This window comes from Thamnophis sirtalis, unplaced genomic scaffold, assembly GCF_051295495.1.
Source record: "Thamnophis sirtalis isolate CommonGarterSnake01/CBP01778 unplaced genomic scaffold, rThaSir2_p1.2 scaffold_3, whole genome shotgun sequence".
Classification (NCBI taxonomy): Eukaryota; Metazoa; Chordata; class Lepidosauria; order Squamata; family Natricidae; genus Thamnophis; species Thamnophis sirtalis.
In genome coordinates, this window is record NW_028261383.1 from 81069342 (window position 1) to 81096805 (window position 27464).

General features: G+C 40.8%; 1 protein-coding gene across 1 annotated transcript; it reads left to right on the forward strand.

Moving 5' to 3' along the window:
- The first annotated feature begins 98 nt into the window (after positions 1-98).
- SLC34A1 (solute carrier family 34 member 1) lies at positions 99-26788 on the forward strand. The gene is made up of 11 exons (XM_087709327.1): positions 99-311; positions 15398-15524; positions 16812-16955; positions 17816-17927; positions 18351-18546; positions 19134-19229; positions 23512-23614; positions 23754-23921; positions 24081-24197; positions 24928-25052; positions 25892-26788. Exons 1-11 carry the CDS (start codon positions 138-140, stop codon positions 26444-26446), a joined length of 1917 nt encoding a protein of 638 aa, XP_087565453.1. The 5' UTR covers positions 99-137; the 3' UTR covers positions 26447-26788.
- Positions 26789-27464: the final 676 nt, after the last annotated feature.

Consider the following 27464-nt stretch of genomic DNA (forward strand, 5'->3'; position numbering starts at 1 on the left):
GCACAGTAGGCTTTTCTGCCTTTTATTTTTTGAAGAGTGTCCTAGATAATCTCACAAGCGATACAGGGAGCAGACGATCCCATTATTTGTGAGATGCAGTTTCTTTAATAAACATTTCTTTCTCCATAGTTTTACAGATGAACCAGAATCCTAGAAAATATTTGTTCCCCACTGTCAGTTCTAACCTTGAGCACTTCCCTCCTGGCTCCTCAGGGAGGCTGGCAGAAAGCATGGAGAGCCATGAAATCAACATTCATTTTTCCAAGATGGGGAACCCACACTCATGTTGGGATGAAGCAGAGAAACCAGGTAAGGGAAATGAAGCTAAGGATATAGCTGTAAACAGGCAAGTGTACCAGATGTCTCATTTCTTTGTAACATCATGTTACTTTCAAGTCAGGTTTGGCTCTGGTGACATGTATATGCAGAACTATTGGCAACATTATAGAGATGTCTTTTCATTTCTTTCTTCTGGCATTACTTTTTACTTTCCAGTGTCTCTGCAAGCTAAGTATTTCCTGGTGATATTAGCTAGGACCAGTCCTACTTAGGCTTTCAAAATCAGCCAAAATGACCTACGTCAGAGGTGTCAAACTGGCAGCTCGCATGCCGGATACGTCACACGCAGGCCACGGCCAACCCAGCTCTGGGAATGGGAAAAAATTCGCAAAACGTCATGTGATAGCAATGTGATGCCAGGAGTTTGACACCCGTGACCTGGGTTCGGCCATTCTACATAGCCACTTTTTCAAAGTATTTGTTTTCATACTTTCTGTCATTCCATTCTATTCTGTTCTGTTCTATTCTGTTCTATTCTGTTCTATTCTGTTCTATTCTGTTCTATTCTGTTCTATTCTGTTCTATTCTGTTCTATTCTGTTCTATTCTGTTCTATTCTGTTCTATTCTGTTCTATTCTGTTCTAAATTTAAAAATGTTTAAACCACTTCAGATTAAAATCAAACTGAAGAAATCAAAATCGCAGCACCATTAAAGCCAGACAAGGTGGCAAGATAAAAAGTTAAATATCAAACAGGATCATTCTGAATATCATAACTAAGATGGCTTCTGATGCCCATCAGAATGTTAATAATTTTGTGGAAGGACAGTGTGTGTGTGTGTGCGCGCGCGCTCCTTCTTTTAACAACAAACAGGATGCACCATTAATTATTTTTCCTATCACTTGAGGTAGAACAATTTCACACCACCTACCAAACAAATCAAAAGGATGGTGGTCTGTGGTCATAACAGAGCAACCTGGCACTGCAAATATGGCATAGATCTCTAATGCTTAGGGCTATCAGCTCTGCACTGCCAATCCTAGCTGATCACTAGACAGCAGAAAGTAGATACTAAAAGTGTTAACTCTTTTCGTCATGTGGTAGTTGGTTAGAATTTGCATGAGGTGAGCAGCTAGCCCCAACATAGATTTACTTTTCATCTCTAGATCTTTGTCATAAAACACACTTAAAACACCAAGAAATTTTAGCAAGAAAAAGTTGTAAAATGGCTCCCTTCTCTAGAGTGAGAACTACTGTAAAACCATGAAGTCATTTTGTTCAAGAAGAATCACAACGGGAGATCAGATCTGTAATTTTCACAGGATTCACGTCTTTCAGAGAATAGCTAGATCAAAAATTATTTCATTTCACACCATATGACTTCTCCATAATAACTGAAAATGGGAGTGTGGTGTGTGGTGAAGTGTCAGGTAGAGGTCTAAATTCGGGGCTTTCCCCAATATTTTATGATCCAAACTTTTAAAGTAAAATTTACTTAAATTGCACTGTTGTTCATGCGTTGGCCTGGGTCCCAATTTCTTTCCTTTAAGCTAATATTTTTACAGTTTGAGGAATGTTCTGAATGCCAGAACTCCAACAGAAATGATTGGGTGTTGGATTCATTGACGTCTAATGGTTGAGAATGTTGTGTGCAGTATACTTGCCATTGTTAATATCAAGTGTTCCTGTTAAATACTGGACTATGACATGGTCTGTGGTTAGAAATGAATTTGTCTACCTTATGACATTCTGTTATTTTAAAAGATTCTTCAGGAGCTATGTGGGCTTCTATTGTGCTAGTCTAGGACAAGTGTACATATATAGACAAATGTTAACAGGTCCTTTTGAGAGGAAGGAGGGAAGGAAGGAAGGAAGGAAGGAGGGAGGGAGGGAGGAAGAAAGGACAATTTTTTGAAAGAAGACAAACAGTTCACTGACTTTAGGGCAATGAGAACAAGCTGTTTAAGGAATACACTTATGTTAATCAGGAAGAAATAAAATAGGATTAACTGGAAATAAAATAGGATTAACTGGAAGAAATCTTTAATTAACAGTAATGGAAATCTTTTGCAGAACAAGATCTATACCAGTGTTTCTCAACCTTGGCAACTTGAAGATGTCTGGACTTCAACTCCCAGAATTCCCCAGCCAGCGAATGCTGGGAGTTGAAGTCCAGACATCTTCAAGTTGCCAAGGTTGAGAAACACTGATCTATACACACATGGACACACTTATTAGAAGGACCATGGCGATGAAAACCATTCTTTCTCATTTATAAAGAGAGATTTTATGTGCATGGGGGATACTTCCATCTTAATCCTCTGTCCAGCAAATTGCAGAAAAGCTGATCTCAGCAGCGTGAAAAAACTCTAATATGGAACCAAATTTTATGGACAAAGATTCAAACAACAGACAAAAATACTTTTTAAAAAAGAAATCAGATATTGTTTACCAATGTTTCCGAGATAGATTGTACCTTGCAATGGTGTACGCTACAATTCAAGCTTTCTATTTGTGGTAGAATTACTTTAGCTATTTTAGTACTGTTGCTTGGTAACGATAAAAAAAACACGCCAATCAAGTCTTTTTTCCTTCATGGGGCTGCCTTGTGACAGCTTCTTTCTGCCCCTGTCATTGTGTTTTTAATGATCCACAGTTGCAACAGAAGAAAATGCTTACCCCTGTGTTATCTACAGCTTTCCCTACTGATTTCTTTTATGTCACATCAGTTCTCCCTAAGTTGACACTGTGGTTTTTAACCAACAGCCCTCTGCACCCTCAGAATCATGACTTTATTTGTCCTTCAAAAGCACAAGAATAAGCAGCCAAGGCAGAGACATTTGTGGCCAAGGGAAGAAACCTAGTCTTCCCTGTATATATTAGAGCAGTGATGGAAAACCTTTTCAGCGCTGAGTGCCGAAAAGGTCGTGTGGAAACACGCTCATCGGGGCCACACTCTGGAAAAGCCGAACTTCCAGGTTCTATTGCGCCTGCATGCCCAACAATCAGCTTGCCAGCTTGCATGCGCAGGGTGGTTTTCAGCACTGCCACGCACACAAAAGGATCATGTTCCCGAAAAGCTGAACTTCTGGGTTCTGGCATGCATGTGCACCCGACAATCAGCCGGCCGGCACACATGTGCACACCGGTTTTCAGCACTGCTGCCCACACAAAGAGCAGCTGATGCGCGCCAGGAACGCAGAAGACAAACAAGGCCATGCGTGCCTGATGACATGGCTTTGCGTGCCACTTTGTGTGTCATAAGTTAGCCATCAGTCTCTCGTGGTCCAAAGTATGACCATATCAGTTTGTTTCCTTACCCCCCAAAATATATGCCATTTAAAACATTTTAAATCAGTGCTAAATGATTAGAAAAGACAGAGCTGTACAATTTAAGAGGCTGAATGGCTGAGAATCCTTCTCTTGGAAGCTGTGAAGAAGCTGCCCCAAACTGTCTAAGGTTTTTGTGCCAATAAGAAACTAAACCAAAATGAAAGTTTAGACAGGCTTGTGGCAACAGTGGAAGCAGCCTGATACTATTGGTCCACCAGGTAACTGTTGATGGTTTGAGTTCTGAGCAGGATATTTTTCAGCCCAGCCCTATCTAGAATTGCAGCTGAGATGAACTTTTAAATTCAAAGCTTGTGAATTTACCTGAGGGAACATACCTGAGGGAATGTCCCACAGAAGATGCTCAAGGACTGTTATATTTTTCATTCCATACTATGGCAAATAATGGTTTTAAACAACATGAAGGCAAGATTTTGATGGAAAATGAGAAAAAAAATTCCTACCAGTAAGAACAGTTTGACAGTGGAACCAATGGTCCAGTGGGGTGATGGTTTCTCCTTCATTGGACGTCTTCTCTAGCAGAAACTTGACTATCTGGAATTCTTTCATTTGGATTCCTGCACTGAGTAGCCTTTGAGGTAAATGGAGCTTTTCAACACTATTATTCCATCATGTACTCTATGATTCTATATGTGTCACATGGCCCTCATATTGCAAGGGACTGAAATGCAGCTTCCTAACAACAGAAGGCATCGATGTCCGAACAGAGGCGGCAAGCAGGAACCTCAAGACTGGGCGATAGAAAAAATGCCATTTGCTGCTTAATAAGCATTAGGAGTTGGACACTATTGTACCCTGAGTTGAGTTCATCACTAGGAGGAGCTTTTTCACAGCTGTGGGGAAAAAAAAGTCCAATAAACTGTAGGAGACTTCAAGAAGCTGGCCTACGAGGAGATGATCTAACTCTGCAAAATGCTTAAGGGTCCAAAGCAAGTAGCTAAATTGATCCAGGTTGCATATAAGAATCAAACATAGCAATCTGATTCCTTGCAAATAGATTGCACAGGTGATTTCTAGTAATCCTACCTATATTAAATTTATGTTCCTCCCAGAGTGGCTTTGGATTGTGAGATGAGCGACATATACGTTTAATAAATATAAATAAATAAGTAGACAATATGGAGTGAAAAATATTAGAAAAAAAAGAATACACGCACACACACACACACACTGAATTAAGTACTTTTGATGACTATGGATAACAGACTGTCTTCCTCAGAACATATCATGTTCAACATACTTCCTCTTGTCATGTCACCCTGCCATCTCTCACAGAAAACCAGAATGAGCAAAAGTGAGGCTTCTTTTCCTTTCTCACATAGAGGAAAATTGGACATCTCTAAAAGGGAACAATTGGTTCCCAAACCTAAGGAGATCTTCAATGGAGAGGAAGCGAAAGACCACACTAAAGACCCATTAGATCGCATAGATTGGGCCTCCTCCGAGTTCCATCTGCCAGTCAGTGTCGACTGGCAACTACGCGGAGGAGAGCCTTTTCAGTAGCAGCTCCGACCCTTTGGAACGATCTCCCCGTGGAGATTCGTACCCTCACCACCCTCCAGACCTTCCGCACAGCCCTCAAGACCTGGCTATCCCATCAGGCCTGGGGTTAAAGATTATATTCCATCCCCGCCCGAATGTTGAATGAATGTTGCTTTATTCTTTTAATTATGTATTGTCCTATATGTCGTTGTATGTTTCCCCTTCCTATATAAGTTGTAAGCCGCCCTGAGTCCCCTCAGGGAAAAGGGCGGCCTATAAATAAACTTAACCTAAACCTAAACCTAAACAATGAATCAATCTTAAGCATCAAACTGACCCCGGAGTCCCACAAACTAAGAATGAAAAATACTCTATTTGCATGTGGTAGCTATTTTGAGCCCACGTCAAGGTGTTGATTTTTTTATTGCTGGCAATTCACACCCAGTTTATTTGGAGACTGGTCTAGCCTTCTAGATCAGCTTTAGACTCAAAGGCTCTGCTTGGGATGTTATGGACACAGCCACACATCCCCTAGAGGAGCTCAAGGGTGCTCCTCTCATAGTCATATAAGATCACATCCCCAACAGGCTGCTGGCTTCTTCTCATCTTCTGTAGTCAAGGCCACCCAATATTGGAGTTTACTGATCTAGTATGAAGGTGGTGGTTTGCATCTTCTTCCAGCACAATCTTGCTATTTGGTGATGATTGGGCTTTGCCTAGGATATGCCTAGTTGCACTGCAGGTTGAGTGTTATGGGTGGTGCAGATAGCTTGGAGTGCCCCACTGACTGATTAGCCTCACCATGGTGACTTCTTTCTACATGGGTCATCAGATATAAAAAAGAAAGCTTTGACTGACAGACAGATTGCTCAGCGGCAATCGTATCTTTCTACCCCCTGCACAGGTCACCTACAATGTCTGATTCATGGGTGGCAGAGGGTACCTGGTGAAGCAGGATTTTCCAAACAGTTTCACCTGTAGGGAAACCCATGGGATGACCAGAGGTTTCTAGGGAAAGCAGAAGCAGAAAGTCCCTACCTACCTAATTGAGAGATGGATAAAATACTAGTCATCTCTTAAAAGTCATACCTCCTCCTGCCCCAACCTGTCTTAGGGAGAACAAAATGGTGAATATTTCCCTGCTGAGAAGGGATCTGCCAACTTATCTGTCTTAACTTACCTACAGTAAATTGGGCAACACCACTCAGCAACCTTATTAATGACTGAGAAAATTTATGTTGGTTTAATTTGAGCCATTTCATAGACAGAAGGAAAATATATTCAACTGGATGAGCCCTGCCCTCAAGAGCTACTAATTATTGGATCAAGAGACCCAGCATTGTTTGAAGAATTCCTTCTCGGTGTCCTTCTTCTTTCCCATTGTTTTTATGATAATTTTCAACATATCACTTTGGGGGAGTTTCCCCCCCAAGGATAGCACCCAATCTTTAAAAACAGGAACAAATACAAATATGAACACACCGTGGATGCAAAACTAATCTCAAATGAGATCCTGTTAAGGGAAGCTGAGTGAACTTGTGCAAGAACAACAATACATCGAAGGCTGACTCTTCCCAACATCAGATCCATTCACATGGAGCTCAGAAAAATTAGGTCTGAGTCCAAGCTGGGGATTTCCTTCCAGCTAACCTGTGTCAGTTGTTTTGTGGCCACTTAAAAGATTTGTGGTTTTCTGTTCTGCTCTGCATACTGAATCCAGTGTGAGCAATCACTCAACATTTGGATAATAACTATTTATTTTAAGGCAACCATCTGGATAGGCTCTCCTCTGTCAACTGGGCCCTGCAACATGGGATGCAGCTTCAGTAACAGCAACCGCAGTGGAGCAATTGTGTCTTTTAGACTTTTCACCACTGCTGTAGGCCAGGATGGAGAACTCTTATCTAACAGAGATGTTAATGGATCCCACCTCCCAGCGGTCATAGACAATGTGGCCAGCAATATGAATTGCTGGAATTCAAATCCTACAATCCTTGAACAGCTAGTTAGTCTTCCTCTCCCATCCTGAATATTGACCTACCATACATCCTATTACTCACAGACAAACTCAGAATCTGAAATACTATAGCACTGCAAGATCAATGGTCAGAGTACTTGAGTAATTTTTGTGCAATAAAAAAACTTGCGACTTGTCAAAACTAAATCATTACGGTTGTATAACCACCACCACCACCATCACAGTATATGCTATATGTTTTCAACGGATAACTCACAGTATACAACAAGAACACCCTGGCAGGGTCCTTCCAACTTCTTTCAAAAACAGTGGTGTGTGAAATTTGGTCTCCAGTGGTGTCAGTGTTTAGGTGTAGTTCTACAGCTTCCTTCTCAATCCTCTCCTCTGACTGTGGGAGTGCTGTTCCCATTTCAGGCTTCTTCTATGTTGCGAAGCATTTGCCATTTATAGAAAAATGACTGGCACGTTCTTTACTGTTACTAAGCAACTCAAGCAGGAGTTGCAATAGTTGCGTTTGTTTAGGGATTGGAATGCTTGGAGGATGTATGTATGTATATATGTATGTATGTATAGATACCTCTTTTTCACGTCCCCCTTGCTGACAAAAAGTTTCTTTTTACCCTGAGTGCAAGCAGAATCAGGGGCCATTTGGAGACTGAAAGCAAAGTCTCCAAAACAATTTCACATTTCCTCTCAGGGTTTGGAATTTGAGGATGTGGCAATCAGGGGCTTTCCAGATTCAACTCTCAGAAGCACAACCAGCACGGTGGGTTGTGAGAGAAGAATTATACTTCTCAAGAGCATACGTTTCCTAATCCTTTTGTAAATTACTGAATTTAAGATAATCCAGAGGTGGTATTCAGCAGATTCTGACCAGTTCTGGATGTATGTATGTATGTATGTGTGTGTGTGTGTGTGTGTGTGTGTGTGTGTATGTATGTGTGTGTGTGTGTGTGTGTGTGTGTGTGTGTGTTTTAATTTGTGCTGATAAATAAATAAAGGGAGGGAGACTAGTATAGATCTATTTCAAGCTATTTAGTTCTCATCAGCTAGCCATACCCTTGCAGGGAATCGAACCTGTGCTCTATTGCCTCTTAGGCAGATGTGTTAACCATTGAGCTACAGGGCTCGACTCCTTATCAGCCAGGCCAGGGTGAAAGGTATATATTTAAAGTCACAACCCCTGGTATGCCCAAATATGGGAGGAAGATCACACTTCCAATGTGATCTTCCTCCCATATTTGGGCATACCAGGGGTTGTGACTTTAAATATATATATATATATATATATATATATATATATATATATATATATATATATATATATATATATATATATATATATATATATATATATATATATATATATATATATATATATATATATATATATATATATATATATATATATATATATATATATATATATATAAATAATGTTTTTTTATTTGTGCTGATAAAAAAAACACACAAATATAACAAAGGCAACAGTAAAAAACATTGGGTTTCTGTCGTGATGGACTCTTGTGACGAGCCGATTGACAGATGATGGAAGCAGTTAGCTTCCTCCCATAATTGGGACTTACCAGGGGTTGTAAAAATCATATATATATATATATATATATATATATATATATATATATATATATATATATATATATATATACACACACACACACACACACACACACATAAAACAAACAGACTTAGACACACACAATACATAAAAATCATCCTCCAGTTACATACAGTATGTTGATTTGCTTTGTGCTTCCTCACAATAGTCCCCGCTTACAGTTTACACAAATTCTCATATCATCAATCCAATATATATGTAAACAATTATTATGATTATTAAACATTCATTTGACTCTAACTATTATTACATCCTTTTATATAAAATATTCTAAATTTAAAGTAAATCTATATTATGGCATTTCATTACTTCCTCCTAAAATCATCCAATAATATTACATCTTTATACCATATTCCATATAAAAATTGTTTATATTTAATAACAAGGCTTTTAAACATCCTCTGCATAATCCTCACTTACAATTTGTATAACATTTCATATTATCAATCTAGTATATTCATTACATCATCCTGTGTCCTTTCAATAGTAGTGCAATCTTATGTCTCTTGCTATTTGTAGTATTAATGTTCTGGTTGTTTTCTTGGTAAGTCTTATATGGACTTCTCTTAGCAACTTGTTGCTCATTGCATATCTTGTAAAGACTCGAAACCCTCCATCTGCTTCTTCCATCAGTTTGCCTTTAGTTATCACCAATGCTTCTGCCAAAATTTCTCTCATTACTTCTGTCAAATTTTCTCCCTTTTCTTCTCCTATATTTTGAGGTATGAGATAGAGTTCCAATCCGTCAATCTCCCCTTTCCATATTCCACTCTTGCCATTTCCAACCATGCTCCGTTTACTGTCAATATCAACAATTTTCTTATCTCTGTTCATCTTTTTCTTTAGTTTTTAGAACTCTGTCCTCAAATTCCACCATTGTTTGATAAGTATCCTCAATTTTTCCATCTATTTTTCCTGTGTTCTATATTCTCCATTCTCTTCTCAATGTTCTCTGTTGTTACCAGTATTTTTTGAATTTCTAGAATAATCATTTGCAATATTAATGCTTCTTTGTTGCACTATACCTCCAAATTATAAACACTGCCACTATAACATCCAAGGCTGTTTTTGTTAAATCTCTAGCAAGTTCATTATAATCTTTCAAGTCAAGACTTTCTCTTCACTCCAGTCCAGCTACTGATAGTACTCCAAAAGAGCACCTGTATAAACAACCCGTGCTCTTTCCACTATCACTTTCAATAAACAAGCTCAAAAGCCTTGAGAATGTTCAAAGAGAAAAGAGAAGAATAATGTTTCCAAACCTCCAGCATCTAAGTGGCAGTGTTGCTTCTTTTTCCTCCTGCTTTTACATCCCCCTTTGTATTCCAAACTTAAGGAGAAAAGTTCTTAAAAAAACAATCTGATCAAGTGTTATAAAAAAAGAAATTCTTAATCCATAAGTATGAAAAAAGAATGAAAAATAGAAAAAGAAAAGTTAACCAATCCAATTTAAAAAGTAGGAAACGCTTGTAAAAATTCCATCCATAAAAATAAAAAAATAAAAAAATAACACATTAAGTTTAATTCTGGCTTAATTTCACTGCTTACTCTCTTCTGTCTTCAATTTTAATTTAACTTGTAGTTTTTTGGGGTGATCTCTTCTCTAATTATAAAATTTATCTCATCAATTCAACACACTTTCACTACCGCTTTCCTTCTGTTCTGGAGCTGTCCCAACTTCAGCAGCTTCAATGACTGCTTCTCTGTTGCTGGAAAAAAGAGCTTCTCCTTGATCAATCAGGGACTTTGTGATGTCCCTGAGATCAGCAGGATGTGCCCTTCTCTATCACCATCTCTAGGGGATGGTTTACGTGCAAAAGGACCGTCCAGCGGTAGAGATATTGATGGCAATCTTGGAGCTCCAAGATCGCACGTCATGTCATCACGACGTCAGCTCCACCTCTCCTGGTAGCGGAAATTTTGAGTAGTTCAGAGAACTGGTAAATACCACTTCTGACTGGCCCTGCTCCCATCTATTCTCTGCCTCGTGAGTCCCAGCTGATCGGGAGGGAATGGGGATTTTGCAGTATCCTTCCCCTGGAGTGGGGTGGGAATGGAGATTTTACAATATCCTTCCCCTGCCATCCCCACCAAGCCACGGCCACAGAACTGGTAGTAAAAATTTTTGAATCCCACCACTGAGATAATCACCTAGTCTTTCCAAGCAATCACACTTCAAATCACTATAAACAGTGAAAGTAATACAGACTAAACCTGTACCCATTAAAACAATGTTTAAACAATCCATGTTCAGTAAAATGATAGATGGAAGACAGGGCAAAAAAACAATATCAAACCATTCATCCTACATTTTCCCGGGGAAGGTTGGAAAATGTAATGATTCACCATCCGCCAGTCAGTGCCGACTGGCGACTACTCGGAGGAGAGCCTTCTCTGTTGCGGCTCCGACACTATGGAACAATCTCCCCGTGGAGATTCGTACCCTCACCACCGTCCAGGCCTTCCGCACAGCCCTCAAGAACTGGCTAACCCGTCAGGCCTGGGGATAATCTTATTTCGCCCCTCCCGAATGCTGAGTGAATGTTGAGTTTTATTGTCTAATTTACTTTGTGCACATTTCTTTTTTCGTATTGTCCTACACTCCCCTTCCTTTTTGATTGTAAGCCGCCCTGAGTCCCCTCAGGGAAAAGGGCGGCCTATAAATAAATAAAACAACAACAAAACAACAACCAGCTGTGTAACAGCAAAGGCGATTTGTTCCATATCTTGATCCAAAATTGCCAGGGTCTTATCATTGAAAGCAAAATCTTTAGGCTGGCTTGGTAGCTAATTAGCAGCTGCTTTAAAGTCATGGTTTAATGTGTGCACCACTACTAGGTTACCATATCCTCTACCATTGAGCGTGGGTCACTAAGAACTCTGGAAGAAATTAAATGTGGAGTTATCTGTGTGTTGATAATGCTGTGACTCAAGAAAGATATTAAGTGGGAGAAGGAGGAGCTATGTCATGATATCACAACGTGCGGTCTCGATACTCCCAATACTAATTGACACTTTTGCCGCTGGACAGTCCATTGAGACCTAAACCGTCCCCTAGAGATGGTGATCAGGAAAACAAAGCCTTGCTGGTCTCAGAGACATCACAAAATCCCTGATAGACCCAAGGGAAGTGCTTCAAGTCGGCTGTAAACAGGCAGCCCCCAGGCTGATGAAATCGGGATGCTCCGGAAGGAAGGAGGTGAAAAGAGAAAGTGAGTCCATCTGTTGAGGTATTTTTTCTATTTTGCTAAAGATTGCCCAAAGAAATGTTTCTTTAAAGCCAAATTAGATCCTTAAGCAAAAGAACTGAGCGGTGAAAATAATCCTAATTGGATCACTGTGGAAAGTTTTGTAACTAAAATCTTTGTAACTATTTTTTGTGGATTGAAGTGCTCGCAACATTTTTCATCTCTCCTCTTAAAGTGAACGGATTGATTTTTTTTCTGCTTTTTGTTGCTTTATTTTTTTTATTTCTGGATTAAAATCTTCTTTTTTATTTTAACAATTCTTTTCTTCCTACTACTTGTTATGAAATCACACTAAAAGAAATCTAAAGAACTTGTTCCCTATAAGCCAGAGATAAATATTAGAAGATGAAAATTAACACTGCCACTCAGAGGTCAGAGGCTGGGGTTTTTGAAACAATGTATCTCTTTTCTTTCATTATTTGATTTCACTAACTTTGTAGCTGAAGGGTTTGCAACTTGTTTACAGAAACTGATAAAGAACCAAGGGCACAAATTGTTTTTACAGGTGCCTCTGAGAATTATTTTGGCAGCGGAAAGAAAGAAAGGGGGGGGGGAAACAGAACCCTTCTCCTTTGAAGAACATAAAAGAACTTGTGTTCAAGTCAATCTAAAATAAAAAATAAAAGAGGCCTGGAAGGCTAGAGTGGCAGTCGCTATTAGTTTTTTTTTCTTCTTCTTTCTTTCTTCTGTTTTGGAAATATGGATCAATACTTAGATGAGGAAACCTTAAAATTCCAAAATATCTTGGCTGGAATTCAAAATCTATTGGAACGATATGGGAGAATTGAGAAGAAGTTGGAAAGAGTAGTCTTCTTCACAGCAAAAGATGATGGGGTTGGAGCCCCAAAAATTAAAGGGGAGAATGAAGATATAGAAGATAAAGATAAGACAATAGATGAATTTATTAATGGAGCAAATGTGGGTGAAAGTGGAAAAGGGAATATGGAAAGGGGAATTCGATGAATTGGAGCTCTACCCCAGATTCCAGGACACAGAAGAAGAAAAAATACTAATGATGATAGACATAAGAAGAGGTTTTTTTTCAGAAGCAAGATTGGCAACCAAAGACAATTTTAGTAGCAACTGGTGGGCAACGAGATTATCTGAGAGACCCTTCAAGCAACAAAGTGCGGAGAGAAGTCTATAAAAACCTTATAAAGGAGATAAAAAGAAGACTGACACCACAATTGGCAAGAGAGATAAAACTGTTTTGTTATTGGAAAGATACAGGTTGACAATGAAAGTTGATAATAAAAAATTAGTTGATTTTGGTGATTAATAAGTAGGAATTTTGTAACTCTTAGATTGTTTTAGATTGTTATCAAATGTTTACTCACTAACAATTAATTAACCATAATAATAATAATAATGAAATGATAATGGATACAGCGTAATGATATATACATGTATTGACAAAAAGAAATTTGGATATAAATTGTAAATTGTGACTTGGGAAAAAGGCATATAAATTTTATTAACAAATTTTCATTTAGATCTTGTTATAAAGGTTTAAGGTTTTTTTGGGGGGGGTCTGATGAGAGGAGATGGGACATAAATAGCAAATGATTTTTAGCCAATTATAATAACAACAAGGAAATGTCAATGGACATTGTTTAACAATATATACATGCTATGGTATTGGCAAAAGTAACTTGGATATAAATCCTAAACAGTGAGTTCAAAGTGCGGAGAGAAGTCTTTAAAACCCTTATAAAGGAGATAAAAATAAGACTTACACCACAATTGGCAAGAGAGATAAGACTGTTTTGTTACTGGAAAGATATAGGTTGACAATGAAAGTTGATAATAAAAAATCAGTTGATTTTGGTGATTAATAAGTAGGAATTTTGTAACTCTTGGATTGTTTTAGATTGTTATCAAATGTTTATTTGCTAACAATTAATTAACTATAATAACAATGAAACGATAATGGATACAGCTTAATGATATATACATGTATGGTAATCTAGCAAAAGAAATTTGGATATAAATTGCAAATTGTGACTTGGGAGAAAGACCTATAAAATTTTATTAACAAATTTTTATTTAGATCTTATTATAAAGGTGTAAGGTTTTTCTTTGGGGGGGTCTGATGAGAGAAGATGGGACATAAATAGCAAATGATTTTTAGCCAATTATAATAACAACAAGGAAATGTCAATGGTCATTGTTTAACAATATATACATGTTATGATATTGACAAAAGTAACTTGGATATAAATTTTAATCAGTGAGTTGGGAAAAAAGGGGGGGAAGGTTTAGAAACTTTATTAATTGACTTTTACTTAAAAGATGCTACAAAGGTGTAATGTTATTGGGGGATTTTTTTGAAATAGCTAATGAATGCCATTATGTGGTTGTGTCTTTAAGTATGAATGATTTGTGGTAAAAGCATGTTCCAATAATTGTAGTCAAATGAGAATTGTGGTACATTGATAGTAAGATATACAAAGATTTTTGACTTAAAGTGTATAATCTAATATGAACTATAAGTAATGACTGTGGAAGAAATGCACGAAAGTTATCTGTAACCAATCGACACGCTTTCTACAAGATGCAATGAAGGATGATTCTTTTTTTGTCTTTTTGTTCAATTAAAATAAAAAAATAAAAAAAGAAAGACATTAAGCTTATGTAACTGTAGAGAAATCTATTCTTGTGAAGTTCAGGAATGGATTCAAGATACATGTTCGTTGTCAATTTTTGAAATGTCAGCATGTTCTAAAAATGTGACGATGGAGCAATATGTTTCTAGGTGGCCTAGATTTAATTACAAAATGTAACTGACTTTATACTGAGGCTACACAGATCTTTTCCCCCTTAGTTTCTTTTTCTTCTTTTAACTTTAATCCCTGTAATGTACGTAGGGATTTTTCTGTTTTTGAGGCACAATCACTGGTATTTCTCTTTGTTGTTGTTATTTATTTGTTATGATGAAACTTAAGTGCAACTGATTTAAAAGGCCTAGCCCCATCTGGCACTCCTACATAAGCTTTTCCAATGTGAAGTAACTACATGGAAATCTTAGTGGTGTGAAAAAAACGAAACAGAGCACCAGCAGGTTACAGTTGGATAGTCTGTGGGAGCGGTGGGTTGCTACCGGCATTATTGCCGGTTTTGCGAGCAAAAAAAATTGCTTCGCTCACATTTACACGTAAAAAGTTCTGCACATGCGCAGAATGTTAGAAAAGGGGGGGGGGATTACATTTCAGCAATAGAGATTGTTCTGCACATGCGCAGAACCAAAACACAAGATGGCGCCACCGAAAATAGAACCGGTTCGGGTATGTGGGTGACCGAGTTACTACCTACTTGGTAGAATCGGTCCGAACCAGTAGGAACCCACCTCTGGTCTGTGGGTGATGAAAATTGAACTGAATCTACTGCATGACTGTATTGAATCCCTGTTCTTCCTTTGCAGCCCTGGGCAAATGTGCAAGAACCAGATCCATCCTTATTTCCTTTCTCAAGGTCCCCTTGATGTTTGCCTTTTTATATCTGTTTGTGTGCTCCCTTGATGTGCTGAGCTCCGCTTTCCAGCTGGCAGGAGGTGAGGTCACCCTGATACTTGTCTGCCTTTCTTCTCCTCCTCTCCACCCACCCACCCTCCATCCCTTCCTCCCTAGTGATCCCTCAGAACGAAAGTGCTACATGTCCTTCTGTGTGGCTTCCATCTCTTGCCTGTCTCTGCTGCTGGCATGGGAGCTGCCTGGAGTTGGGATCCGAAGAAAGAGGCTAAGGGCAACATTGGAACATCACTGGACAGCTTTGTCACAGTGGAAGAAATGCATGGAGTGAGAAACATGGAAATTAGGAGGAGTATAACTGTTGCAAGGAAATAATCTTGGGTAAAAGCAGATAGGCAAGACTTATTTAGGAAATAACAAGGTGATAGGAAAACCTTTGCTCTTTAAGTCCATCTAAAGTTCGAAACCTGAGCATACTGCCCTCCATTGTGGAAACAAGGCTGGTCAGTCAGGGAAATGCTGTTGTTGCCCAGGTCTGAGTCAGAAGATGAAGAGAGCTCAACCCGAGAGTAGAAGGAACAGTTGAAAAGCCCTGGGAGTGGGAAGCATGTTATCATGCAAAATTAGTCTTTTGGACAAGAAAGGAGATCAAGGTGCAGAAGACACCTTGGTTAATTATTTCCCCATCAGTGGGGTAAGTCAGTTTATTAGGGCTGAAAGCTGGCATGTGTAAAGTTGAATTTCAATAATTTTACCAGAGATTCATGTGACTTCTTCCCTTTCCTCCAGATATTTTTCTGTACCTAATGAGAAGTCCATAATTTCTTTTCCAAAAGGGTAAATTTTGTTCACGGAAGGGAAATGTCACTTCTGATTAGCAAATGCTTTGAGAACATCCTCATTTGTTCAGCTCTATCACATATCAGCTACAGGACATTGCAATAATTCTACCATGTTTTACTAATATGCCTGCTCTTTCTCATCTCGTCAAATTTTCAGGATCTCTTTTTGTAAACTAGAATTTCAATTAAGCACCACAGAACTAGCACAAATGAGAAATTGCTTCTGGTATCAGTACCTGCTCACAATCCTTATACAGAGAAACCGACTTCATGTTTTCCTCATTTTAGCAAATAGAAAGAGCTTTTAAATGGTTGTGTTCATAGACTTTCTGTAGATTTCCCCATCCCATTTCCAGAAAGAGCTCATTCTAAACTGGAATCTTTTAACGGGGGTAATAATGCACAAGCTATATGTTCAGCCAGTAATAAAACAGACTCTAACTAAAACTTGCTTTACGAGTAAGCTGGACTAGACTTGATGCCATATGTTCAGATCTGTTTTGCTACCCTCTGCTTTTCCACCCCTAGGTAAAGTAGCTGGAGATATTTTCAAGGACAATGCTATCCTCTCCAACCCAGTGGCAGGGCTTGTGGTAGGCGTCCTTGTTACTGTCCTTGTGCAGAGTTCCAGCACCTCCACATCCATCATCGTGAGCATGGTTTCTTCAGGGTGTGAGTAATGCTGATGGACCTAAAATCAGAATCTGGCTACATGAATATACTAAAGAAGTGGCTCTTCTGACCCCTTACCCTTTCCTATTTCCTAGTTGAGAGTGGCATAGTTATATAGCATTTAGTAGTTATTCTTTTGTATCAGGAATAGGAACATTTGGCCTCCAGATGTCATTAAACTACAACTCCTAGTACTCTCAATCAGACAGTCCTAGAGTTCTATCCATTTGTGGGATATAAATAATTTAACAACCAGTTCTCTGCCCTAATGACCATCTGGGTAGGCGTGGCTCTGTGGTCATGTGACTATGTGGGCGTGGACAACTCAACCTCACTCAGGTTGATGGGCGCTTTGCCTTAGTTGTTATAATAGAATAAGGATTAACTGGAGAGGCAGTTTCTGTAAGCAGGGCAATAAAGATTAGGCTAGAAATAACACCAGAATGTTTCCTTCCCACCTTCCTTACAGGATTAGCCATGTAAAGTGGAAAAAAACAAAATAAGATTTCTTCCAACAACCAGTTCTCTGAACTAGGTTAGAAAGTTAACAACCAGTTCTCCCAAATAGGTGCGAACTGGCTGAATCCTACCACTAGTTGTACCTAGTCATAAGAAGTCCCAGGTTTTCCTCTTCTGGTAATATTTATATTGATAATGACATGCTGGGCCTGATAATAATGTAATTGCAATTGTGGGGAATTAATACATTAGCATGTCTGACGGAGATATACATAGAACTGGAGAAAAAGAGTTTGGCCAGGAGGAAAAGTGGGCCCCGAAGTCTCATTCTGTTTATGATGCTATGGTGGCCTCTTCCAGCCAGAGTTTTCACCAGCTGCTCTTTGCCCTTTGCTCTCTAGTGTTGGAGGTAGGTTCAGCCATCCCCATCATCATGGGCTCCAATATAGGGACCTCAGTCACCAACACCATTGTGGCTCTCATGCAAGCTGGCGACAGAAGTGAATTTAAGAGGCAAGTATTATTGGGTGGGAGGCGGGAGTCCGGAAACTGCAGGTGGAGACTGAGAATGTAGCCAGCTTCTGCCTTGGAAAGGAGGCCAGTTGTGTGTCTGGAAGAACTGGATGAAGAACAGGAGCAGGTTGGCTGAAGGAGAAAGTGTTCGTCAACCATAGGAGGATGCCAGTAGATGGCTGAGGTTGGGGGTGGTGGTGCTGGGACTACAAACCTAAGTCAGGAATAATGAAGAACAGGTATGTGTTAAACCAGGAGTAATTGGTAATTCAGGTAAGCAAAACAAATAGGTAGAAGTGGGGCTCAGGGACACTTCTGCAATGCAGATGATTTGGATGGATGTTCAGGTAGGACCCATCCATATACCCCATGCCGCAATTCCGATATTTCACAACAGCAAAAGCTTCTCTGTTGTCTTAACAGGGCCTTTGCAGGGGCCACGGTGCATGACTGCTTCAACTGGTTGTCAGTGCTGATTCTGCTGCCTCTGGAAGTGGCCAGCGGCTATCTGCACCACATCACCAAACTTTCCGTGGCAACCCTCAACCTGCGCAGTGGACAGGATGCACCAGAACTCCTGAAAGTAATCACGGAACCCTTCACTGGCCTTATTGTCCAGGTATGTGTGCTATGCCAGGCGGAGGGCTATGACACCGAAGATCCGGAAGGTACCAGCTTGGGGAAAATGAATCTAAATTCTTGGTCTTTCTCCTGGGAGCTCCTTCTTGGTTTTCTATGCAAGTGGTCCTCAACTTATAACCGTTTCTTTAATGAAGTTACAACAGCACTGAAAAAAAGTGACATGGGACCGCTTCTTGCATAACATCCCCATGGTCACACGATCAAAATCCAGGCACTTGGCAACTAGCACTTGGCCACCAGCAATAGCTGCAGTATCCTGGGGTCAGATGATGGCCATTCGCAACCTTCCCAGCTGGCTTCCAACAAGCACAGTCAATGGGGAAGCCAGTTTCACTCCATATTGCATAATTCTCATAGCAATTGCAGGGATTCCCTTAACGACAGTGGCAAAAAGGTCATAAAACCAGGCATGACTCATTTGGCCACCTTTCTTAGCAATGGAAATTACGGTCCCAACTGTGGTCATAAGTCGAGGACTACCTGTACAGTAACCTTGGGAGGTGGGGATGAGAGAGGTATCTTCCACTCTTGCCACAGTTTAAGGATTTTTCTTGTTCCCTTCAGCTGGATAAGTCAGTGATCACAGGGATTGCCACAGGCAATGAAAGCTTGCATAACAGAAGTCTGATTCGGGTGTGGTGTGAAGCACCAGCTCCACAGGTGAGAATTGTGCTAAAGAAGAGAAAGGATACAATGGGGAAGGAGTGGTGGTGGTGGATTGTAAGACATAACAGCAAATACCATGCAAAAAATCTTCCAGATTCCCTTCCCGATAAAGAGGCCACCACTGAGGTTTCTCTCTGATTTACACAGTATATATACCTTGTTTGATGAAGCGTCTCTGCAGATGTGCATGAATGGAAAACATTTTGAAATGCATTTCAGTCACCAATGAATTCAATGTGCTTTTTCTCCTAATAGAGTTCCATATTGGAGTATGTTAATTTTCTCTTTGGTATATGTTAATTTTCTCTTTTGAATATGTTAATTTTCTCTTTGGAATATGTTAATTTTCTCTATTTACGCTAGTTCAGATTCTTTTTTTAAAAAAAAACCAGTAACTAAATGAGTGGTTACACATTGATGAAAGGATATAGATTTAAAAAAGAAAGACATTCATCGTTATTTATAGTTGTGCCCTTCTATTATGGGGGGCAGAAAAGCACTTCTGAATGAGGATTGTGCACAAATTCCATCATTTGAATCTGAATATGGAGCCAATCTATTTCTAGCTCAGCTTTGCTGTAACCCACACTGTAAAAACCCTTATCCTTCATTTTGCAATGGTGAAGTTTTCTGGAGAATGGGGATGGTCTGTTTCCATCCACATTCCATCCATTCACAGGAGGGGTTCTTGCCAGCTCCCTCAGGTGTCTGGCCCCAAAGCACCTGCCCACTAGCAGTCCTTTCTGATCCTGCCCTGATCTCAAGCTCAAATTGCCATGGTGTAGGAGTAGGAATAGGCCCTTGGAAAAAGGGCTGCGGCGTGACCCGTCAAAACCGCGCTCGACTAAACCGTGCCCGATTAAACTACATCGCTGACGTCATCAACAGGGCGACAACAGCTAGCGTGGAGAAAGAAGGGCGCTTTAAATAGCGCTTTGAAAGCAAGCCGATTCAACTTAAGGTAAGGGTTAGGTTTAGGGTTAAGTTTTGGGTTAGCTTTAGGGTTAGGTTAAGGGTTAGGGTTAGGTTTAGGGTTAGGTTAAGGGTTAGGGTTAGGGTTAGGTTAAGGGTTAGGATTAGGTTTAGGGTTAGGTTAAGGGTTAGGTTTAGGGTTAGGTTTAGGATTAGGTTTAGGGGGGTTAGGTTTAGGTTTAGGGGTTAATTTTAGGTTTAGGGTTTACAGCGTGCTTCTGTCTCCGTGCTGTTGTCGCCCTGTTGATGACGTCAGCGACGCAGTTTAGTCGGGCACGGTTTAGTCGAGCGCGGTTTTGTGGGTGAACCGGGCTGCGGTGCTGAAACTTTTTTTATACATTGATCCAAAAATCTGTAATGTCAAACATGAATATCATGAATATTATGGCATATTATTAAACATATTATTTATCATACACACAAACGTATGTGTGTGTGTGCCATATTTTTTGGCCTATAAGATGCACTCCCCCTGCCCCAATCTTATGGAGCGAATATTGCAACTGGGGGGGAGGGGGGTTGGTGCTGCAGCGAGCAGCTGATTACTGGTTGGATTGGCCTCCCGGAATATTTCCAATCAGCTGTTCTCGGTTGGGGGGATCCTTGCCGCCATTTGCTGCTGCCACCGTTCACCACTGCTGAATGGTGGCGGTGATTGGCGGCGGTGGTGAATGGTGGTAGCGATCCCTGCTGCCTAAAACAGCTGATTGGCACTATTCCAGGAGGCCAATGCAACTGCCAATCAGCTGCTCGGCAGCAAAAGCTCCAACACAATGGCAGTGTTTCCGGTCAGGCAGCCTACAATACTCTAATGTCCTTTTGGCCACATAGTGGACAGTAGTTTTCATTAGCCAGTATACCAATATTTCGTATTATTCCTGGGTTGATATGTCCCCCACTCCCAAGAATGTATCTGGGATCAGAAAATCCTAGAAACCCACCCCAGAATTGCCCAAATACCCCTATGCTTTCTCTGCTGCCTCCTTGCTGAACAGAGGGACCCTATTCTTGTTCATGTTCTGCCTCTCCTCTCCTCCCCTCTTCCCTCCCCTCCTTTCCTCCTGTCCAGTAGAGTCCTGCTGCCTTTCCAGCCGAGAAATTTTCCTTGCATTCTTGCTTGTTTACTCGCACCTGGTCTTTCTTGAGAATGAACCAGTCATTGCAGAAAGACTCTCACTGTGGGAAGATCAAGCCTGGTTGTCCTCTTTCCTCTCCTTAAACAGCTCTAGCAGCTTGGCCAGGTCTTGCCTTCCCACTTGCTTTGCCCAGTGAGCCCAGTGCCACCCAGTACCCAGATTCCCAAAGGCTCTTGCTGATTATCATGAGAGTCTTTGGGGCATTAATTGTGGTCAACCAACTGCCCAGGCTCCCCTGTGGTCAGGAGGTTGTCAGTGTGAGCCAAAGTGAACTGTGAGGCTTTGCTATAAGATTGTATGTCTTTGAGGAACTTTGAGGACAGTGCTCCTCTTTTGCCAGCAGCAGGAGGGCCAACAGAGTTTGAGTTTGAGTTTTATTTTATTTATATGCCGCCCTTTCCCCCCGAAGGGGACTCAGGGCAGCTTACAACTCAACCAGGGAAGGGGGGTACAAACAAGAATTTAAAACAACATAAAAACAATGCATGATTAAAAACATAACAGTCATACCATTCGAGACGGGGGCAACAATTCTTTAGCCCCAGGCCTGTCGGAACAGCCAGATTTTAAGGGCTTTGCGGAAGGCCTGGAGGGTGGTGAGAGTACCATTGTAGAGTGCTTAACATGGCTTGTGTGGGCTTGAGGCCCACACAAGCCATGTTAGGAGGGTCCTGGTTTGATTCAGCACAATGGACAATGGACATACAAAGGACCAGGCTGCTTGGGTGATTTGGTTCGTTCGTTCTTTCTTTCTTTTCTTTCTTTCTTTCTTTCTTTCTTTCTTTCTTTCTTTCTTTCTTTCTTTCTTCTTTCTTCCTTCCTTCCTTCCTTCCCTCCTTCCTTCCTTCCTTCCTTCCTTTCTTTCTTTCTTCTTTATTTCTTTCTTTCTTTCTTTCTTTCTTTCTTTCTTCCTTCCTTCCTTCCTTCCTTCCTTCCTTTCTTTCTTTCTTTCTTTTTCTTCCTTCTTTCTTTCCTTCCTTTTTTCCTTTTCCTTTTCCTTCTTTCTTCTTTCTTCTTTCTTTTTCCCTTGCTTTTTCTTGAAAGGGAACAGTGGCAGAGAAGTGTCCTTCCAATAGGTTCTAGTTCCTCCAGAAAGGGTTCGTTTTATTTAGAACATTGCCACTTTGTCTCCATTTTATCAGCTGACTACAATCATGGTTCAAAAATCCAGAGACATCATCTGATAGTAGAATAGATGATGTGACTTCATGTCCCTTGCATAGGTCTTGTGGGATTTTTTAATACAGAAGAATTGTAGCACTCTAGCCAGTTACTTTCTACGTAGATACAAATGCTCAGAACGTTTGGGAAATGACCAAATGTATATACCATATATGGCATGTTCTGATACAATGGAGGTGGGAGTGTTTGTAATTTTTGATCTCTGATTTGTCTGGAATGAGGCAGGGGCATTTTCTGTGGTTCCAGATGGAGCAATAGCTGAGAAATGGCTGGGACTGAATTATGCTTTGATTATATTCCCGTTAGCCACTGGAAGGAGAATACTGATTGGTGGGTGGTGTTTTCTGGATTTGGAGGCCTATAGGAAAGGATCTGCTTCACCCCTGCTTTGGGAGAGATTTGGAGAGGACGAATGGTACCTTTGGGAAGCACCCTTTAAACCTCATCCCCCAAAGAGATGTATGGCATTTCTGCCTGCAAATTTCTTCAGGGACTCAAAAGTGGGTTAGGGCAGATGCTGCCAAACAGATTCTTAATTTTAAACTGCTTGCGCAATACACAGCAAAATGTTGTTTTCTCGGAACATGCGTAACTTAAGGAGTCCAGTCACTGAAAAAGTCTTTTGGGAAAAATGAATCCCAAGGAAGGAAGCAGCAGCAGAACAAGAGATTGGGAAATGTCTTTTTTCCTGGGGGAATTAAGCAGATGTCATCGCCCTGGAACTGACGCTAAATGAGTGCTCATGGGTGAAATATGAAGATTGTTATGGAGGCTAATTGGTATTAGAATTAACATTTTAGAAACATTTTGCCTGCAAGGATCACTTTTGAATGAACAAAAGGAACGAGATAGACGGATTGAATGGCTAAGTATGGCATTATAATAAGGTTGTTTTTGACTGGAAATGAGTGTGTATGTGTGGGAGATTCCTCACTCATCTCCCCAAAGTTCCTACAAAACGTTAGGATGACCCTCTTTTTTTGTAGATTTCTTCAGCAGGCACAAGAGGAAGATCCCTAAACTGCAGCTCCCTTATGTCAAACAGTCTGGAAAGTGCTGGGAACTTCAGCAGTGTCATGTCACAGAAATGTAAGCACCAACAACTTCGTGCAACAAAGCTCTGAAAGAAATGGCTACAGATGCCTCCCGTTCCTCCTGTCAGACCACAAAAGTAAGAGGGGGGGGAGGGAAGCAGGCCTCTTGCATTGACCATTGCTCCTTTGTCCAGGCAATCATCTGTTTGTGGACTCCTCTCTGCCAGACTTGGCTGTAGGACTCATGCTGCTGGCTGGATCCCTGACTGTACTATGCACCTGTCTTATGATGTTGGTCAAACTGCTGAACTCTGTGCTCAAAGGCCAGGTGGCCAGAGCTATCCAGAAGGTCATTAACACAGGTAGGCTGATAAGCTCTCTCCCCACCAGGTTGGAGGTTTCTTGGGTCAAAAAGTTTAGATGCCGGGCCTCTGAAGGGCACCAAGTTCTTGTAGTAGAGCCCACCTTTGTGAATCCTCTCTTCTCCTTGCTCTTTTCTGACATTGTACTGGTTTGGGCAGATCTTCCATCACCTTTTGGATGGGCCACCGGTTACTTTGCCATGCTTGTTGGTGCCGGGATGACGTTTGTTATGCAAAGTAGCTCTGTCTTTACTTCAGCAATCACCCCTCTCGTAGGTAAGTCCCTCTATAACTTCCCTTCCCCCACCCCAAATCCCAGTAGCAACTCAAGATGGCGGAACTGTGTTGCACAAAAGAAACTCAGGATGAGATTTACTGTGGACTTTTAGCCCTCTTCAAGAGTGCTAACTCTGCTAACAATGTTTCTTAGTCGCCTCTGTCCCATTCACCATGGCAGGAGGAAGTCTGGGGCTTTAAGGGTGTAGCTACTCTGGGATATAAGGAATAAATAAGCATATGTTACTATCATACTTAAACAGGATGTAGTGATGTGCTGATTTGAAGGCACAGCTATCTGAGAAATTACTGAGTTACAAGGTGCTGTGTCTATATTCACATAACATGTTTAGTCAGATCAGTTAAGACATATCAAGTGCATAAGCAACAGCCTTGATAAGCGATCAGCTTGGTGATTTATTATGGCTTAACGTGGGTGCAAATTCATCTTGCTTTGTCCAGAATATACATAGACACATGGAAGGAATAGTCTATATTAGAAGTTATCTAGTCTAGACTTCTCCTTAGTACGGGATGCAAAGCCGGATAGTTTATTCAGTAATCTGGTTAAAGGAGATGACTGAACAGGGACAATGTTTAACTGGAGTCATCTTCAGGAGCTCTGATTTTGTGGAATAAGGAGGGCTCCCTTTGCATTGCTCTATGGTGTATTGTGTGGGGAAGGAAGTTGTTGCTTTCTGACCAGCTCCTCTTCTCTTTTGTGGGACAGGTCTCGGGGTGATTAGCTTAGAACGTGTGTATCCACTCACTCTTGGTTCTAACATTGGAACTACAACCACGGCTATCCTAGCAGCCCTGGCCAGTCCCGGGGATAAATTGGCCAGTGCCTTGCAGGTGAGGAGATGCCCTCTTTCTATTCTGTTGAACTAGAGATAGTATGCTTCCCAGTTGGGTACTCCGAAGCCTCCCAGTTCTCTACGTTTTTGCAATATTTGGGCTTTAATTCGTGCTTTCTTGCCTTGCCATATAAATCGAGCCACTATTGTCTCCAAAGATTTTAAAAAAAATTTGTCCAATTTAGTTGGTGACGTTTGAAACAGAAACAAAAATTTTGGTAATACATATGTCTTGACTGTCGCAATCCTGCCCATCAGAGACAGTTGTTTACCACTCCAATTAGTCATATCTTTAGATACCTGCTGTAGCAATTTCATATAGTTATCTACCTTGATAGAGGAACATAGAGATGATGGCTTATGACAATAGATTTCCCAGCCTAAGGATTTCTTTACATGCCACTAAGGACTGCCATTCCCACCCTCTTAAAAAAAAACCAGGAAAGAACAACAATGGTAAAGCAGAGAGGCACTAGAATGAATCAAAAGTAAAAGGGACACTACCCTGTTTCCTCAAAAATAAGACCTCCCCAGATAATAAGCCCAATCAGGCTTTTAAGCACATGCGCTAAAATAAGCCGAAAATATTGTAACAGAGCAGCAGCCATGAGGTGACCACCCTCACCGCCTCCTGCACCTCAAAAATAATAAGACCTCCCCGAAAATAAGGCCAAGCACTTATTTCGGAGGTCAAAAGAAAAATCTGACCCTGCTTTATTTTCAGGGAAACACGGTAGGTTCCTTTCCTTGCTCTCCCACCAAACCCCTTGCCTAGTACGCATTTCTTCCGAATGTTGCGCCTGAGAGAACTGCTATGTTTCTGGCTTCCCTTCTCAGATTGCTCTCTGCCATTTCTTCTTCAACATCTCTGGGATATTGCTGTGGTATCCCCTACCTTGTACTCGCCTCCCAATCCGCATGGCCGAAGCATTAGGTGAGCAGACAGCCAAGTATCGCTGGTTTGCTGTCTTCTACCTGATTATCTGCTTCCTCTTGTTGCCGTCGTTGGTTTTCGGACTCTCGGTGGCAGGATGGCAGGTGCTGGTAGGAGTGGGAGCCCCGTTCCTGATTCTTCTAGCTTGCGTGGCCGTTGTCAACATCATGCAGTCACGAAGCCCCGACCGACTGCCCAGGTGGCTTCAGAGTTGGGACTTCTTGCCATGCTGGCTTCATTCTTTGCAGCCCTTGGATGGGCTGATGACCAGAGCCACGGCGTGTTGTGCTGCCCATTGTTCAGGTAGCCAAGAGGAATGTAAAAGGAAGTCGCCAGAGGTTAAGGTCAGAAGGGGCTTGCCGAAGCCTTCTGTTTTTTTCTTAGAGGAATGGTCTCCACCACCAAGACTCTCACCCCAGCTGAATATCCTGCCAACGCAGCCTGCTAGCCGCCTATGATTTGCGCTGGAGCACAGCTCTGTTGTGGCCTACAGACAGTGGTGCTGAGCAGACAAGCAATAATAAAAGAAAAAAGCATGACAAGAAACTGCATCAGTGCAAATATTGGAGTTTGTGCTGATGGCTGCCCTCCTCACTGGAGTACTGCCATCTCCACGGGTGCATTCCAGCCAATATAGATTCATGTCTCATTGGGCAGAGCTTTTCATGGGAAATACGCCTATAACTGGCATTTGGTAATCACCGTGCATATCATTTTGTTATGAAAATCAATGAATGAGTGCAAAATAATCAGCGTCTGGATGCAGTGCAGGAGAGTTTATAGTACTTACAGTGCAGCAAAAAAAAACCCCACTCTTGATTGCCCTTAGCATCTGTGTAACAGGAGCTCCATATATACGGAAGTTATTTTGCAGCTGAGCTGTAGGTCTCCCTGAGTAGTGTTTACTCAATGTGCAAGACATTTGCAGAATTACTCATAATGGTGCTTGGAAGATTTTTTTTTTTTACTTTTAACTTGACAACAAGGTCCTTCAGATGTTTGATGACAACTCACATCATCTCAAAATCATTATATGTGCTAATTGAAACTGGTGGGAATTGGAAGCAAAAACCATCTAGAGGTTGTTTGAACCCATAGAACATCTACTTCATTTTATAGTATTGTCTTAATAGATTCTGACCGTCAAATTCTTCATGAGCAAGAAAGTAATAGGAACTGGTACAATGGTGCTTTCTTAAATGGTCCCTATAATAATAATTTTGGAATCACTCAGCAATCAGTCGCTACATTTATACCACTTATATTTTTGCTGTCTAGTTATAGATCACTTCAATTTGAGTTTCAGAAAAATTCTAGAAATAAAACTGGGGAGACATTTGTTTCTGTAACTTTTACTAGAGAACTGTTTCAATAATTTTCCGGTGAAAATGCAGATTGTGAAGAATTTGATGTGTACTGCTTATAAAATATGGCATGCTAATATTCTCTTGGCTACCGCTGAATCTCAGCTGAGGT